The sequence below is a fragment of the Prionailurus bengalensis genome, chromosome E1 (assembly GCF_016509475.1).
Source record: "Prionailurus bengalensis isolate Pbe53 chromosome E1, Fcat_Pben_1.1_paternal_pri, whole genome shotgun sequence".
NCBI lineage: Eukaryota > Metazoa > Chordata > Mammalia > Carnivora > Felidae > Prionailurus > Prionailurus bengalensis.
In genome coordinates, this window is record NC_057347.1 from 16,697,495 (window position 1) to 16,711,656 (window position 14,162).

At 40.3% G+C, this 14,162-nt stretch overlaps 1 protein-coding gene and 1 long non-coding RNA gene across 2 annotated transcripts in view; one reads left to right on the forward strand and one right to left on the reverse strand.

Moving 5' to 3' along the window:
* Window positions 1-14,162, reverse strand: part of EFCAB5 (EF-hand calcium binding domain 5) — a 194,975-nt gene that overhangs the window by 10,498 nt on the left and 170,315 nt on the right. Inside the window, 4 exon segments of the mRNA XM_043585552.1 lie at window positions 2,554-2,650; window positions 3,253-3,539; window positions 4,725-4,978; window positions 7,148-7,251. Coding sequence (XP_043441487.1) covers window positions 2,554-2,650; window positions 3,253-3,539; window positions 4,725-4,978; window positions 7,148-7,251 — 742 coding nt within the window.
* LOC122486081 lies at window positions 3,491-5,228 on the forward strand. Its single transcript, XR_006298006.1, has 2 exons — window positions 3,491-3,750; window positions 4,928-5,228. It is a non-coding gene; the product is annotated as an uncharacterized LOC122486081 (long non-coding RNA).

The window sequence follows — 14,162 nt, forward strand, 5'->3', positions numbered from 1 at the left end:
CCGTGAGTTCCCCTTCTTTCCCTAAATGGAGAGCTTACAATTTCCTAATACAATTGCGTCTGAAGGAGAGAGGGTTGGTGTCTGGGTGGCCTATGAACTTTCTTGATTGCAGCAGAGACTGCTATAATGCTAAAGGTTTGGCAGTGGTGGTGGAAGGGGGGCCTGAGGGCTATTAGGGTTCTGGCTGAGTCCAGCTGTGTTAACTGCAGTTGGAATTCCTGCCACCTGAGGACACTGTTGGAAAAGAGAAAGTGGTGGAAGCTTTGGCGATCAAGGCTGCTCAGGAATTGGCTAGCACAGTTGAAAGGAGAGGAGAGGAGGCAGAAATTTGCATGTTTACCCAAACAAAGGAGCTGCATATGACTATAGGAGTTAGTTCTGGTAGGCAAATCAGAGGTGGAACCTGAACTGAAAAGATTCCCATAAAGCATTGGGACAATGTTACAGAAGATGTCTTTGTCTGGAGATGAGCTAATTGAGGGTGAGAGCCAAATCCTGAACACACTTGCAAGATGGGGAGTTGTGGGGCTTGCTCCTCATCCCCAGCTCCCATCTGACAAAAGGACTAGATTTTTCAGTGGTGAGCGCCTGTGTCCTTGCCCGAGAAGGTGAAACAGCAGTCTGGGAGGACACCAGTGACCCTAGCAGCAGGGTCTGGCTCTAGGCCAAGGGACTGGCATGTTGGGGTCTACGAAGTGGAGCAGGGACTCAGGTCGCACGTGGAGGGGAAGGGCCTACTGGTGCTCATGGTGGGGACTAAATCTACCTTAAAGGGAGGAGCAGCAAGCAGGCACTGACACAGAGATGTTTCTTCTGGATTTTTAAGTCTTCAGTGAACAGTGAGGGAACAAGTATGGAACAAGTGTAGACAAGGATAGAGTTAAACAAGTTTTAATCTTTGGTTTTGCTCTTATTATAATTTCTCTTGAATAGCACCTTAAAAGAAGTGATACCTGTGACATCTATAAATTCAGAGGCTCCCATGAATCAGCCCAGAGTCATGAGGCTACAGAAGCCATTCCAAATACACATTCTAATCTTTATTTTTTTAAGTTGATTTATTTATTCTGAGAGAGAGAGAGAGAGAGAGAGAGAGAGAGAGAGAGAGAGGAAGGGCAGAGAGAGAGAGAGAGAGGGAGAGAGAATCCCAAGCAGGCTCCACACCTTCAGCCCAGAGCTTGATGCAGGGCTCAGACTCACAAACCCATGAGATCATGACCTGAGCCCAGATCAAGAGTCAGATGCTTACAGATGCTTAACTGACTGAGCCACACAGGCACCCCAGAAATTCTAATCTTAACTTTTATTTGAATGTCATGTTCTCTCCTGTTCTCTAGCATTCCCAAACTTCTGACAGTATCTTGCTTTCCTAGGTGATTCGATCTCTCCCCTTCATCTATCTGCCCTGGCTCACTGCTACATGCTTCCACTGCCAGAGACACCCTGAGGAGTGTGGTTGCCTTCCTCTTCTCAGACTTTCTCTGGTTCTCAGCCTCTTGGCATAATATGCACATCACAAAAGTCTAGAAACCCTTCTGACTTAGTCCAGAGTCTCTACAGAGAGTTGGAAAGGTGGAAGGGGAGGAAAGGGACAGGTTTAGTAAAAAACTTCTACAGAGCCATTTTCCCAACTGATGGTTAGTTTTTCATCAGTAACAAAATAGATACAAACTTTACATTTCTTCCTGACTGGTACATTCGCACAAATGGCCTGAGGTCTCTGGTGGGATAACATACACCCATGGAAGAATGTATGCCTATATATGTATAGATATTTTTTTTTAAATTTTAATTCCAGTGTAGCTAACATATGGTGTTGTATTAGTTTCAAGTGCACCATATAGTGATTCCACAATTTTATACACTCCTCAGCCCCTTCACCTAATGGGTATTAAGGAGGGCACTTGTGAGGAGCACTGGACGTGATAGGTAAGTGATGAATCACTAACTTCTACACCTGAAACCAATTTTACCAAATATGTGAACTAACTAGAATTTCAGTACAGATTTGAAATAAAGAAAATCCCTTCACCTATTTCACTCTGGATATTTACTCTTATATGTGGTCAGTTCTCTGTGGCCAAAGAGCTCATCACCTTTTCCAACCTGGGAGCTCCCCTACTCTGATTTCTGGTGATTCTGCTTCTCCAAAAAGTCTACATTACTCGTGTATAAAGTCTCATGATCTATGATTTTCTTTGGTTCTTCATTGAAACCCAAAGGTAGTAATAGCCTTTTTCCTTAATGTACTTGTTTCTTTTCCTCACTGCAGCCCATATCCTCTATTGTTTTTTAGTAAATAATGCACATGTAGTCAATAAAATGGGAGATGAACATGATTCTGAATTCTCAAACGTGTGGTATAGACAGTGACTTTGGGTAATGCACTCGATTATAGTGTTCCTCCCTGTAGAGGATTACTATCAGAACTATTTTTCCTAAAAATTGAACTTATGAGGCACTTGCTTTATTGTGATAAAAATATCTGAATATTTGAATTGTAACTATGTTTTATTGCTGTTAGATTTCGAACACAATGAAGTGTAAATTTACCTCTGATATATTCACCAATGAGCTTTAAATTAACTTCCACATGCCTAGCAGTTGGATCAAAGGCACAAATGTTCGCGACAAAGTGTCTGTTAACATACTGTGAACAAAAGAATAAAAGTTATGGGAGCATCAGCAAGTGGGAGCATCCAATTCATGAGTTTACATAATTCCATTTATGTAAATTAAAAAAAAAATTTAATGTTTATTTTTGGGAGAGAGACACACCCAGAGTGTGAGCGAGGGAGGGCAGAGAGAGACACAGAATCCAAAGCAGGCTCCAGGCTCTAAGCTGTCAGCACAGAGCCAGATGCAAGGCTCGAATCCACGAGCCGTGAGATCATGACCTGAGCTGAAGTTGTCAGATGCTCGACTGACTGAGCCACCCAGGAGCCCCCATTTATGTAAATTTTAAAACAGGCAAAACCAATCTACAGTGTTAGGAGTCAGGATTCTGGTCACTCTTGGGGTGAGTGAGAAAATGTGCGTGTGTGTGTGTGTGGGGGGTAAGTGATAGGAGAGGGTACAAAGAAAGGCTTTGGGGGTGCCATTAATGTTTCTTGAGCTAGATGCTGGTTACAAATGTTTATTGTGTAAAAAATCTTACATTTGTACACTTAGGATTTGTGCAATTATGATTTGTATACCTAAACTTGTGTGGGTTATTCTTCAACAAAAAGAATGTTTAAAAAAAAAACTTACCATTTTACACTTGTCCCAATTTCCGAAGTCACTTGATAATTCCAGCTCTGGATGAATGAACAAGATAACCGCTAACAGGATGTCATGTACTAGTTTTGTGTTGGCCTCCACCTCCTGGGACTTGGTGTCTGGCAGGTGTGTGGGCTCTACCGAAGGATGATGGTCATAGAGTAACAGTGATACAAAGTCTAAGGAGGTAAGCAGTTGGAGGCTTTCCTGCAGCTCTTGCAGCATGATTCGGAAAAAGAGAATTCCTGCCCGCTGGACTTCAGCTACATTTTCAATCTCTGAAACAACAGAGTAACATCTCACACTGTTGTTCAGTACATATATTGGTTTTTCATAGCATTCTGAACACAATACAGTAAACTTTTTTTTTCCAGGAAAAAGACAGCCATATCCTATGCTTTTAAACAATCTTCGTTTCTCTAGTCATGAAATTAATATGCAGAAATGGATTACACTAGTGAAGCTCACAGGAAGAGGCTTTGAGGAAAGGTAAAAACTCAGGTTTTGGAGTTGGACCTCAGGTTGAATACCCACTCTTAGGTTTGTCTCTCTGAACATCCTTTTCCTTTCTGTGAGCATAGGCTGATCCCTACTTCCCTGGTGATCTGGGAATTGAATAAGATGATATAAGTAAAAGTGCTTAGTGGTAAGTACATAGTGGATGCTCAAAAAACATAAATTTTCTTCTTTTTTCTACTTACTCCACCCTACCTGGTGGCAAGAAACCTCTCAGATTAATCCCATGTAGTGTTACTCTATTTACTCTATTCTAGATAGCCAGAGGTCTCCATGTTTCCTTCTTCCTTCCCTTATGGCCAAACTGATTTTGTTTGGCTCTTAGTAGAGCAGCCTATTGGATGTGGAATCACAAGAACTGGGGTCTAGTCTTGGGTTCTGCCACTAAGCTCCTATTGGACCTTAACTCTGTTGGTTTTTAGCTTCTTTATCTGTAAAACAAGATAAGATTCACTTGTCCCAGCGAATGAATACTGTGTAATCTAGTGGAAAGAGCACCAGACTGGGGTGCAAATCCAGGTTTCATCACTTGGTAACTGTGTGATTTGGTGTGAGTTGTTTAGTTTCTCCGAGCTTCACTTTCCTCACCTGTGAAATGAGGTATCACCATTCACCTCACAGAGTTAGGGTAAGGACTAATTGAAATTACATATTTAAAGTGCTTGATACATGATGAGGCATTTAATAAATGCTAGTTCTATATTGCCTTTATGAGTCCTTCCAGTTCTAAACCATATGATTCTAGCCAAGAAAATGAGACTTAATACCCTTTCCTCTAATTTATAGACCACACTCATCAGCCCAAGACTGCATGAGGGAATTCCTTTCATGCTGTATATTTTTGTATATTGTAACAATTTCTTTTAGAAAGTGCATCCTTCATTGCAATCTGTGATTCCCCCAAATTTATTAAACCCATGAATCCATAACATTTACGTTCACAATACCTAGGATATAGTTTTTCTTTATTTCTCCAGATATTTCTCCCAATATTTCGTAGCAGGCAGCTTGGACCACCTTTATCATTTTCTGCAGATCTTTAAATTCTCGATACAATAGCATCTTATTCCTGCCAATGTTAAAATCAAGAACTCCTAAGGCCTTTCCCGTTCTCTCACGGAGTGGAATTACTATGTGGTTCTCTCCACAGACAGAGGCCAAAATGACTTCTGAAGTGTCTGTACACTTAAAGAGGAAGTCTCTGAAACCAAAACCAAATAAGCATAAGGATATAAGACATCAGCAGTCTCATAACATTCCACCCAAACATACTGAATCGCTCTGTTGTGCCAGCGATGCTCCAGCCACACCAGCCCTTGTTTCATCTGCCTGGACCGCTCCCCCCTTTCTTTCACAGAGCTCTCTCTCTCAGCTCACTCATTAGAGAGAAGCCTTCTCTGACCAAGCAATCTAAATAAAGTAGCAGCGCCCAGGTCGCTGTCCATCTGCTACTCTGTTTTATTGTCTTTTGCTATACTTCTACTTGTCTGAAGGTATTTGGTTTTTGTTTACATATTGTCCAATAAGTACCAGTTGAATGCCTGAAGGAACTGATGAGTATGTTAGGTCAGGTTCCCTAGAAGCAGAGCCCGAGACATGAATGCTTCTGCAAAGGATTTATAGAGGGAGTGCTTTCCACAGAAACCTGTAAGGGTCTGAGGAAAGCAGAAGAGGGAAGAAGAAGCTAATTAAGAATGTGAAGGCTAGGGCCGCTTGGGTGACTCAGTTGGTTAAGCATCCGACTTTGGGCATCATGATCTTACTGCTTGTGGGTTCAATGTGAGTTCAAGCCCTGCATCGGGCTCGGAGCCTGGAGCCTCCTTCAGATTCTGTGTCTCCCTCTCTCTCTGCCCCTCCCCTGCTTTCTCTCTCTCTCTCTCTCTCTCTCTCTCAAAAATAAGTAAACTTATAAAAATTTTAAAAAGAATGTGAAGGCTAGCCTCAGCCTCATCCTAAGGGGAGCTCTGGAAGGCAAATGGTGCCAAGAATCTGCCCCACCTTGGAGAGGTCTTTTATCAGTCATTGGCTCCACCATGCATCTTTGGGTGTGTGTTGTAAGACGAGTGTTTACCTAACTGTGATGCACAGCCAGGTAAGGGGCTCCCATCACTCAAGGGCACTGCTCCAGAGGAAGCTACAGTGTGCAGCCCCTAGCAGAATGTATTTTAGGTATCTGGGTAGGGCCTCAGCAGCACTGCTCCCTGGAGGGACCTGAGATTTTCATTGAAATGTAGTAGTGGTTTCTCTCTCTAGTGAGGTAGAGACACATCTCTTTCCCCCTTTCCAGTCTATGTTGACATTCAGATGTCATTCTTTTGAGGTATTTGTAAAAATGTTGGTGCTTTGCCTAGCCTCAAAAAGCACATTTATGACTCAAAATACCAATCCTATAATGCCAGGGAAGATTATGTCCTTTATGTCTTTTTTTTTTTTTTTTTTTTTTTTTTTTTTTTTTTTTTTGCTGTTCCCACTCCTTCCTGCTGCTGAGCCACCACTTTGTGCCTTTATGATAACCACAGTCATGAAGCATCATGCCAAACTTTCCAGGCATAAAGATAAAGCTGATTGGTCAACAAAGTTCCTCAAGAGGCACCTGTTTAAGTTACACACAGGAGTCCAGATTGAGTCTGGGTGTGCAAGGACTCTCATAAAATTCGACCAGCACAAGGAATAACTGTGGAAAAGAGGTTGAAACTGAATGAACATTCAGATATGAGGCCAAACTAAAATTTAATTAACACATGTACTTAAATGTCAAATTAGCCTACCGGACTGGGATAGATTACTGCCTACTCAACCACACTGACCTCTAACAAGCAGTCAGTCCCTTTTGCGATAGGTGCGTCCCAGGTTGAGATCAGTTTTGCATCTGTCCGGTTTGTGTTCCTGGCATCCCACAGATGAAAGGCATGCAAAGTAACCCAGAGCTGAGTATTTATTAAAGACAATGTTCTCTGCTTCCTCCCCACCTTTGCCTGCCTGTTTTCTTCAAATAAAAAATACACGTCCACAGGCTAGCTAACATTAACATGATGAGCTCTGGTAAGTGACATGGATGTATTTTTCACAATCATGGTGGATTTTTGTTGAATTCCATGTTTGAAAAAACATCACAGAAAAATAAAACACTATCATGCTTTAAAACATGCAATTTTAATATAAAATACTAACGAAATCTGTTTTAAAAAGTACTTGAAGGGGAAAGGAGTTAACATGTCCCACGCAAACAGGAATTTTTCTTTAAAACCTATCAGGGTAAGATTTAAGTACACTAATAATGGACAAAAGCTGTGTCTCTCAGATCTACTATCACAGTAGGGGAATGTGTTTTGGCAGTCGAGCAAAACAAACATGAAAATGCTTCTCATACCTGAAGATGCATGTCTTCCTGAAGATGATAGGGGGATTCCTGTGGATTTTTGTTAGACCCAGGTGCCTTGTAACCATCATATTGCGTAAAACATAGTCTGAATCCTTGAAAACAGGAAGAGATTTCAACACAGAGAGAAATAATTAAACTTTACTTTCCCTTTAGAGAAGTTTGGGGAACAGAAAAATAGAGGAAAAATTTTAGGAAAGTTTAGATGATGTCTAGCTTGAAGTATCAGGACATTTTACTTAGTACTATTAAGAATGAGGTATTCATGGGGCACCTGGGTGGCTCAGTCGGTTAAGTGTCTGACTCTTGACATTGGCTCAGGTCATGATCTTGGGTTTGGGGGACTGAGCCCTGCATTGGCCTCTGAGCTGACAGTGTGGAGTCTGCTTGGGATTCTCTCTTCCTTTCTCTCTGCCCCTCCCCCACACCCCGATCCCCATTCTCACCCCCTGCTCATGGGTGTGTGTTCTCTCTTTCTCTCTCTCTCAAAAATAAACATTTTAATTTTTTTAATTTTTTTATTTTTTTTATTTTTTTTAACGTTTATTCATTGTTGAGACAGAGAGAGACAGAGCATGAATGGGGGAAGGTCAGAGAGAGAGGGAGACACAGAATCTGAAACAGGTTCCAGGCTCTGAGCTGTCAGCACAGAGCCTGACGCGGGGCTCAAACTCACGGACCGCGAGATCATGACCTGAGCCGAAGTTGGACGCCCAACCAACTGAGCCACCCAGGCGCCCCAAAAATAAACATTTTTAAAAAAGAGAATGAGGTGCTCACAAGAGAAAAATTTCAAATTACGACATTCTTTTAAATAAACAAACTTATTTTTTACAATTGTGATAAAACTGTGTGTTTATATTATTATTATTATTATTTTTTGATGTTCAAATTGCATTGTAGAACATTTGGAAAATACAGAAAAGTCCAAAGAAAATAAGACAATAAAAAATATTCTCCATTGAGGTCTTTGTCTTCACCAAAACTTCAACAAAAACTGTTCTGGTCAAGGTTACTAGTGGCTTGTCATTGTATTATCCACTGATCTACCCCCAATCATCATCTTTCTCTATAGCAGCACTTGACTCAGTGAACAACTCCCTTCTTTTTCTTTTTCTTTTTTAATTTTTAATTTTTATTTATTTATTTTTTTAAAAAAGATGGGCTGTATTTTTTAAATTTTTATTAATGTTTATTTTTTATAAGTATTTTAGTTCCTTTATTTCTTTTTTTTAAATGAAATTTATTGTCAAATTGCTTTCCATAAAACATCCAGTGCTCATCCCAACAGGTGCCCTCCTCAATGCCCATCACCCACCCTCCCCTCCCTCCCACCCCCCATCAACCCTCAGTTTATTCTCAGTTTTTAAGAATCTCTTATGGTTTGGCTCCCTCCCTCTCTAACTTTTTTTCCCCTTCCCCTCCCCCATGGTCTTCTGTTAAGTTTCTCAGGATCCACATAAGAGTGAAAACATATGGTATCTGTCTTTCTCTGTATGACTTATTTCACTTAGCATAACACTCTCCAGTTCCATCCACATTGCTACAAAAGGCCATATTTCATTCTTTCTCATTGCCAAGTAACATAAAATACCTAGGAATAAACCTAACCAAAGATTTAAAAGATCTGTATACTGAAAGCTATAGAAAGTTTATGGAAACTGTTTATAGAAAGTTATAGAAAACTATAGAAAGTTTATAGAAAGTTAAGGAAATTGAAGGAGATATAAAGAAATGGAAAAACATTCCGTGCTCATGGGTTGGAAGAATAAATACTGTTAAAATGTCAATACTACCCAAAGCTATCTACACATTCAGTGCAATCTCAATCAAAATTGCACCAGCATTCTTCTCAAAGTTAGAACAAGGAATCCTAAAATTTGTATGTAACCACAAAAGATCCTGAATAGCCAAAGTAATATTGAAGAAAAAGACCAAAGCAGTAGGCATCACAATCCCGGACTTTAGCCTCTACTACAAAGCTGTAATCATCAAGACAGCATGGTATCGGCACAAAAACAGACACACAGACCAATGGAATAGAATGGAGACTCCAGAATTGGACCCACAAAAGTATGGCCAACTAATCTTTGACAAAGCAGGAAAGAATATCCAATGGAAAAAAGACAGTCTCTTTAACAAACGGTGCTGAGAGGCCTGGACAGCAACATGCAGAAGAATGAAACTAGACCACTTTCTTATACCACTCACAAAAATAAACTCAAAATAGATAAAGGACCTGAATGTGAGACAGAAAACCATCAAAACCCTAGAGGAGAAAGCAGGAAAAACCTCTCTGACCTCAGCCGCAGCAATTTCTTACTTGACACATCTCCAAAGAAAAGGAAATTAAAAGCAAAAATGAACTATTGGGACCTCATGAAGATAAGGAGCTTCTGCACTGCAAAGGAAACAATCAACAAAACTAAAAGGCAACCAACGGAATGGGAAAAGATATTTGCAAATGACATATCAGACAAAAGGCTAGTATCCAAAATCTATAAAGAACTCACCAAACTCCACACCCAAAACCCAAATAATCCAGTGAAGAAATAGGCAGAAAACAAGAATAGACACTTCTCTAAAGAAGACATCCGGATGGCCAACAGGCACATGAAAAGACGCTCAATGTTGCTCCTCATCAGGGAAATACAAATCAAAACCACACTCAGATACCACCTCACACCAGTCAGAGTGGCTAAAATGAACAAATCCGGAGACCATAGATGCTGGAGAGGATGTGGAGGAACAGGAACCCTCTTGCACTGTTTGTGGGAATGCAAACTGGTGCAGCCTCTCTGGAAAACAGTGTGGAGGTTGCTCAAAAAATTAAAAATAGATCTACCCTATGACCCAGCAATAGCACTGCTAGGAATTTACCCAAGGGATACAGGAGTGTTGATGCATAGGGGCACTTGTACCCCAATGTTTATAGCAGCACTTTCAACAATAGCCAAATTATGGAAAGAGCCTAAATGTCCATCAACTGATGAATGGTTAAAGAAATTGGGGTTTATATACACAATAGAATACTACTTGGCAATGAGAAAGAATGAACAACTCCCTTCTTGACATACTTTCTTCACTTGGCTTTTGGGACAACACTCTCTCTAGTATTCCTACAAATCACTCATATTTCTTGCTGCTTCTTTGTCTTCCTCACCTCTAAGAGGTTTTCAAGCTGTAGGCCATAACCTACCTATGGGCTGTGAAAATGTTTTAATGCCTTTATTTTATTTTATTATTTGAGAGAGAGAGAAAGAGGGAGAGAAAGAGAATCTTAAGCAGTTTCCATGCTTAGTGCAGAGCCTGGATGGGGCTCAATCCCACGAACCTAGGGTCATGACCTGAGCTGAAATCAAGGGTCAGATGCTCAACTGACTGAGCCACCCAGGCACCCTTTAATGCCTTTTAAAACCAGTTTTATTGAGGTATCATTGATATACAAAAAACTGCACATATTTAGTGTATACAATTTGAAGAGTTTGGACTGAGTCTTGACCAACTTTTTATTTATTCATTTATTTTTTGGTGGAGACTGATTTACTTATAAGAAAGTAATATTAACATATCTTGTAAAATATGCAGGATATATCTTATGACTGTATAATATATGACTATAGAAAAGACTAATTCAATTGGAAGAAGTAAAAAGGGGTTTTTATGTCTGCCTTTAAAAAGTTCTTTGAGGGGTGCCTGGGTGGCTCAGTCAGTTAAGACTCTGATTTAGGCTCAGGTCATGATCTCATGGCTTGTGAGTTCGAGCCCCACATCAGGCTCTGTGCTGACAGCTCAGAGCCTGGAGCCTGCTTTGGATTCTGTGTCTTTCTCTCTCTCTCTGCCCCTCCTCCACTCACACTCTGTCTCTCTCTGTCTCTCAAAAATAAATAAACATTAAAAAAAAAGTTCTTTGATTGGAGCACCTGGGTAGCTCAGTTGGTTGAGCGTCAGACTTCCATTCAGGTAAGATCTCACCCATGAGTTCGAGCTCCACATGGGGCTTTCTGCTGTCAGCGTGGAGCCTGCTTCAGATCATCTGTCCCCCTTTCTCTCTGCACCTCCCCCACTCACACCCTCTCAAAGATAAATAAACATTTAAAAATAAATAAAAAGTTCTTTGATTAAGAGGGAACCTTGATAATAGGATCAATAGGGGCAGCATGATGAATGGTGCCTGGGAGAACAACTGTTTTGTGGTGTGGAACGTTTACTTGCCATGACCTCAAGTGTTTTCCCAAACCCTTTAGATGAAAAATGTTTTCAATAGAATGTTTAGCAAACTGTAAAGATTCTGTGATGCTGGCAATGGAGCATCTAGCTTTTCCTAATATATTTCTTCCATGGTTTGAATCCATCTAATTCCATGGTTAGAATCTCACTGTGTCTGTGTTTCTAGGTTTAAATCTTTAGCCCAAACTAAACAATTCCTCTCCTGTTCCCACCTCTCCCCTCAAAATTGTGTCAATTTGGCCACTTCTGTTAAGATTGGAACCATACTGGGGCGCCTGGGTGGCTCAGTCACTTAAATGTCTGACTTAGGCTCAGGTCATGATCTCATAGTTCTCATAGTTCGTGGGTTTGAGTCCCACGTTGGGCTCTGTGCTGTCAGCTGCTTCAGATTCTGTGTCTCCGTCTCTCTCTGCCCTTCCCCCGCTTGTGCTCTGTCTCTGTCTCTCAAAAATGAGTAAATGTTAAAAAAAATTAAAAAAAAAGATTGCACAAAAAACCATAAAATACCTAGGAATAAATCTAACCAAAGAGGTGAAAAATCTGTAGGCTGAAAACTATAGAAAGCTTATGAAAGAAATTGAAGAAGACACAAAAAAAGGGAAAAAGATTCCATGCTCCTAGATAGGAAGAACAAATATTGTTAAAATGTCGACACTACCCAAAGAATGTACATATTCAATGCAATCCCTATCAAAATAACACCAGCATTCTTCACAGAGCTACAACAAATAATCCTAAAATTTGTATGGAACAAGAAAAGACCCCGAATAGCCAAAGTAATCTTGAAAAAGAAAACCAAAGCAGGAGGCATCACAATCCCAGTCTTCAGGCTATACTACAAAGCTGTAACCATCAAGACAGTATGGTACTGGCACAAGAACAGACGCTCAGATCAATGGAACAGAGTAGAAAACCCAGAAATGGACCCACAAACGTATCGCCAACTAATCTTTGAAAAGCAGGAAAGAATATCCAATGGAATAAAGACAGGCTCTTCAGCAAGTGGTGCTGGGAAAACTGGACAGTGACATGCAGAAGAATGAACCTGGACCACTTTCTTACACCATACACAAAAATAAACTCAAAATGAATGAAAGACCTCAATATAAGACAGGAAGCCATCAAAATTCTCGAGGAGAAAGCAGGCAAAAACCTCTTTGATTTTGGCCGCACCAACTTCTTACTCAACACGTCTCCAGAGGTGAGGGAAACAAAAGCAAAAATGAACTACTGGGACCTCATCAAAACAAAAAGCTTCTGTACAGCAAAGGAAACAATCAGCAAAACTAAAAGGCAATCGACAGAATGGGAGAAGATATTTGCAAACGACGTGTCAGATAAAGGGTTAGTATCCAGAATCTATAAAGAACTTCTCAAACTCAACACCCAAAACACAAATAATCCAGTGAAGAAATGGGCAAAAGACATGAATAGACACTTCTCCAAAGAAGACATCCAGATGGCCAACTGACACATGAAAACATGCTCAACATCACTCATCATCAGGGAAATCCAAATCAAAACCACAATGAGATACCACCTTACACCTGTCAGAATGGCTCACATTAACAACTCAGGCAACAACAGATGTTGGCGAGGATGCGGAGAAAGAGGATCTCTTTTGCATTGTTGGTGGCAGTGCAAGCTGGTACAGCCACTCTGGAAAACAGTATGGAGGTGCCTCAAAAAACTAAAAATAGAACTACCCTACGACCCAGCAATTGCACTACTAAGCATTTATCCATGGGATACAGGTGTGCTGTTTCGAAGGGACACATGCACGCCCATGTTTATAGCAGCACTATCAACAACAGCCACAGTATGGAAAGAACCCAAATGTCCATGGATGGATGAATGGATAAAGAAGATGTGGTGTATGTATACAATGCAGTATTACTCAGCAATCAAAAAGAATCAAAAGAAATCTTGCCATTTGCAACTACGTGGATGGAACTGGAGGGTATTATGCTAAGTGAAATTAGTCAGTCAGAGAAAGACAAAAATCATATGACTTCACTCATATGAGGACTTTAAGAGACAAAACAGATGAACATAAGGGAAGGGACACAAAAATAATATAAAAATAGGGAGGGGGACAAAACAGAAGAGACTCATAAATATGGAGAACAAACAGAGGGTTGCTGGAGGGGTTGTGGGAGGGGGGGATGAACTAAATGGGTAAGGGGCACTAAGGAATCTACTCCTGAAATCATTGTTGCACCATATGCTAACTAATTTGGATGTAAATTTTAAAAAATAAAAAATAAAATTAATTAAGAAAAAGATTTTATGGTAAAAAAAAAAAAAGACTGGAAGCATACTATAGAAAATAAGGGGTTGGTAAAATAATATGCCTAAAAACAAGCTTTTCATTTAATTTTACTTGGAGCAAGAAACTATAAATTCAGCAAGTGCCTCAGTAATTATTCAGTAGTGAGATAACTACCATAGTTAAAAATTTCTAGGAAACGGTTTAGAGAAAGAGCTGCAACGATATTTTCCCCCATTTTCTTTCTTCTGCTACTGGCTTGTTATTTCCCCCCTTACCTTTCCAATACAGCTTTGCCCCACTATATGAAAGTGGAGCATTCCTATGAAACCTTTCATAAGCTGGACTGGCATAATGTGAAGAAGCAATTACTATTAAATCATACAGAAAAATTTTTGAGCATTCCCAGACCCCTGAAATAACGATTCTTAGGCTTTTCTGATACCTTAGAATGCACCTTGCTAACGGATGCACAAAATAAATTGAGATAAAGCACAGATGCTCACA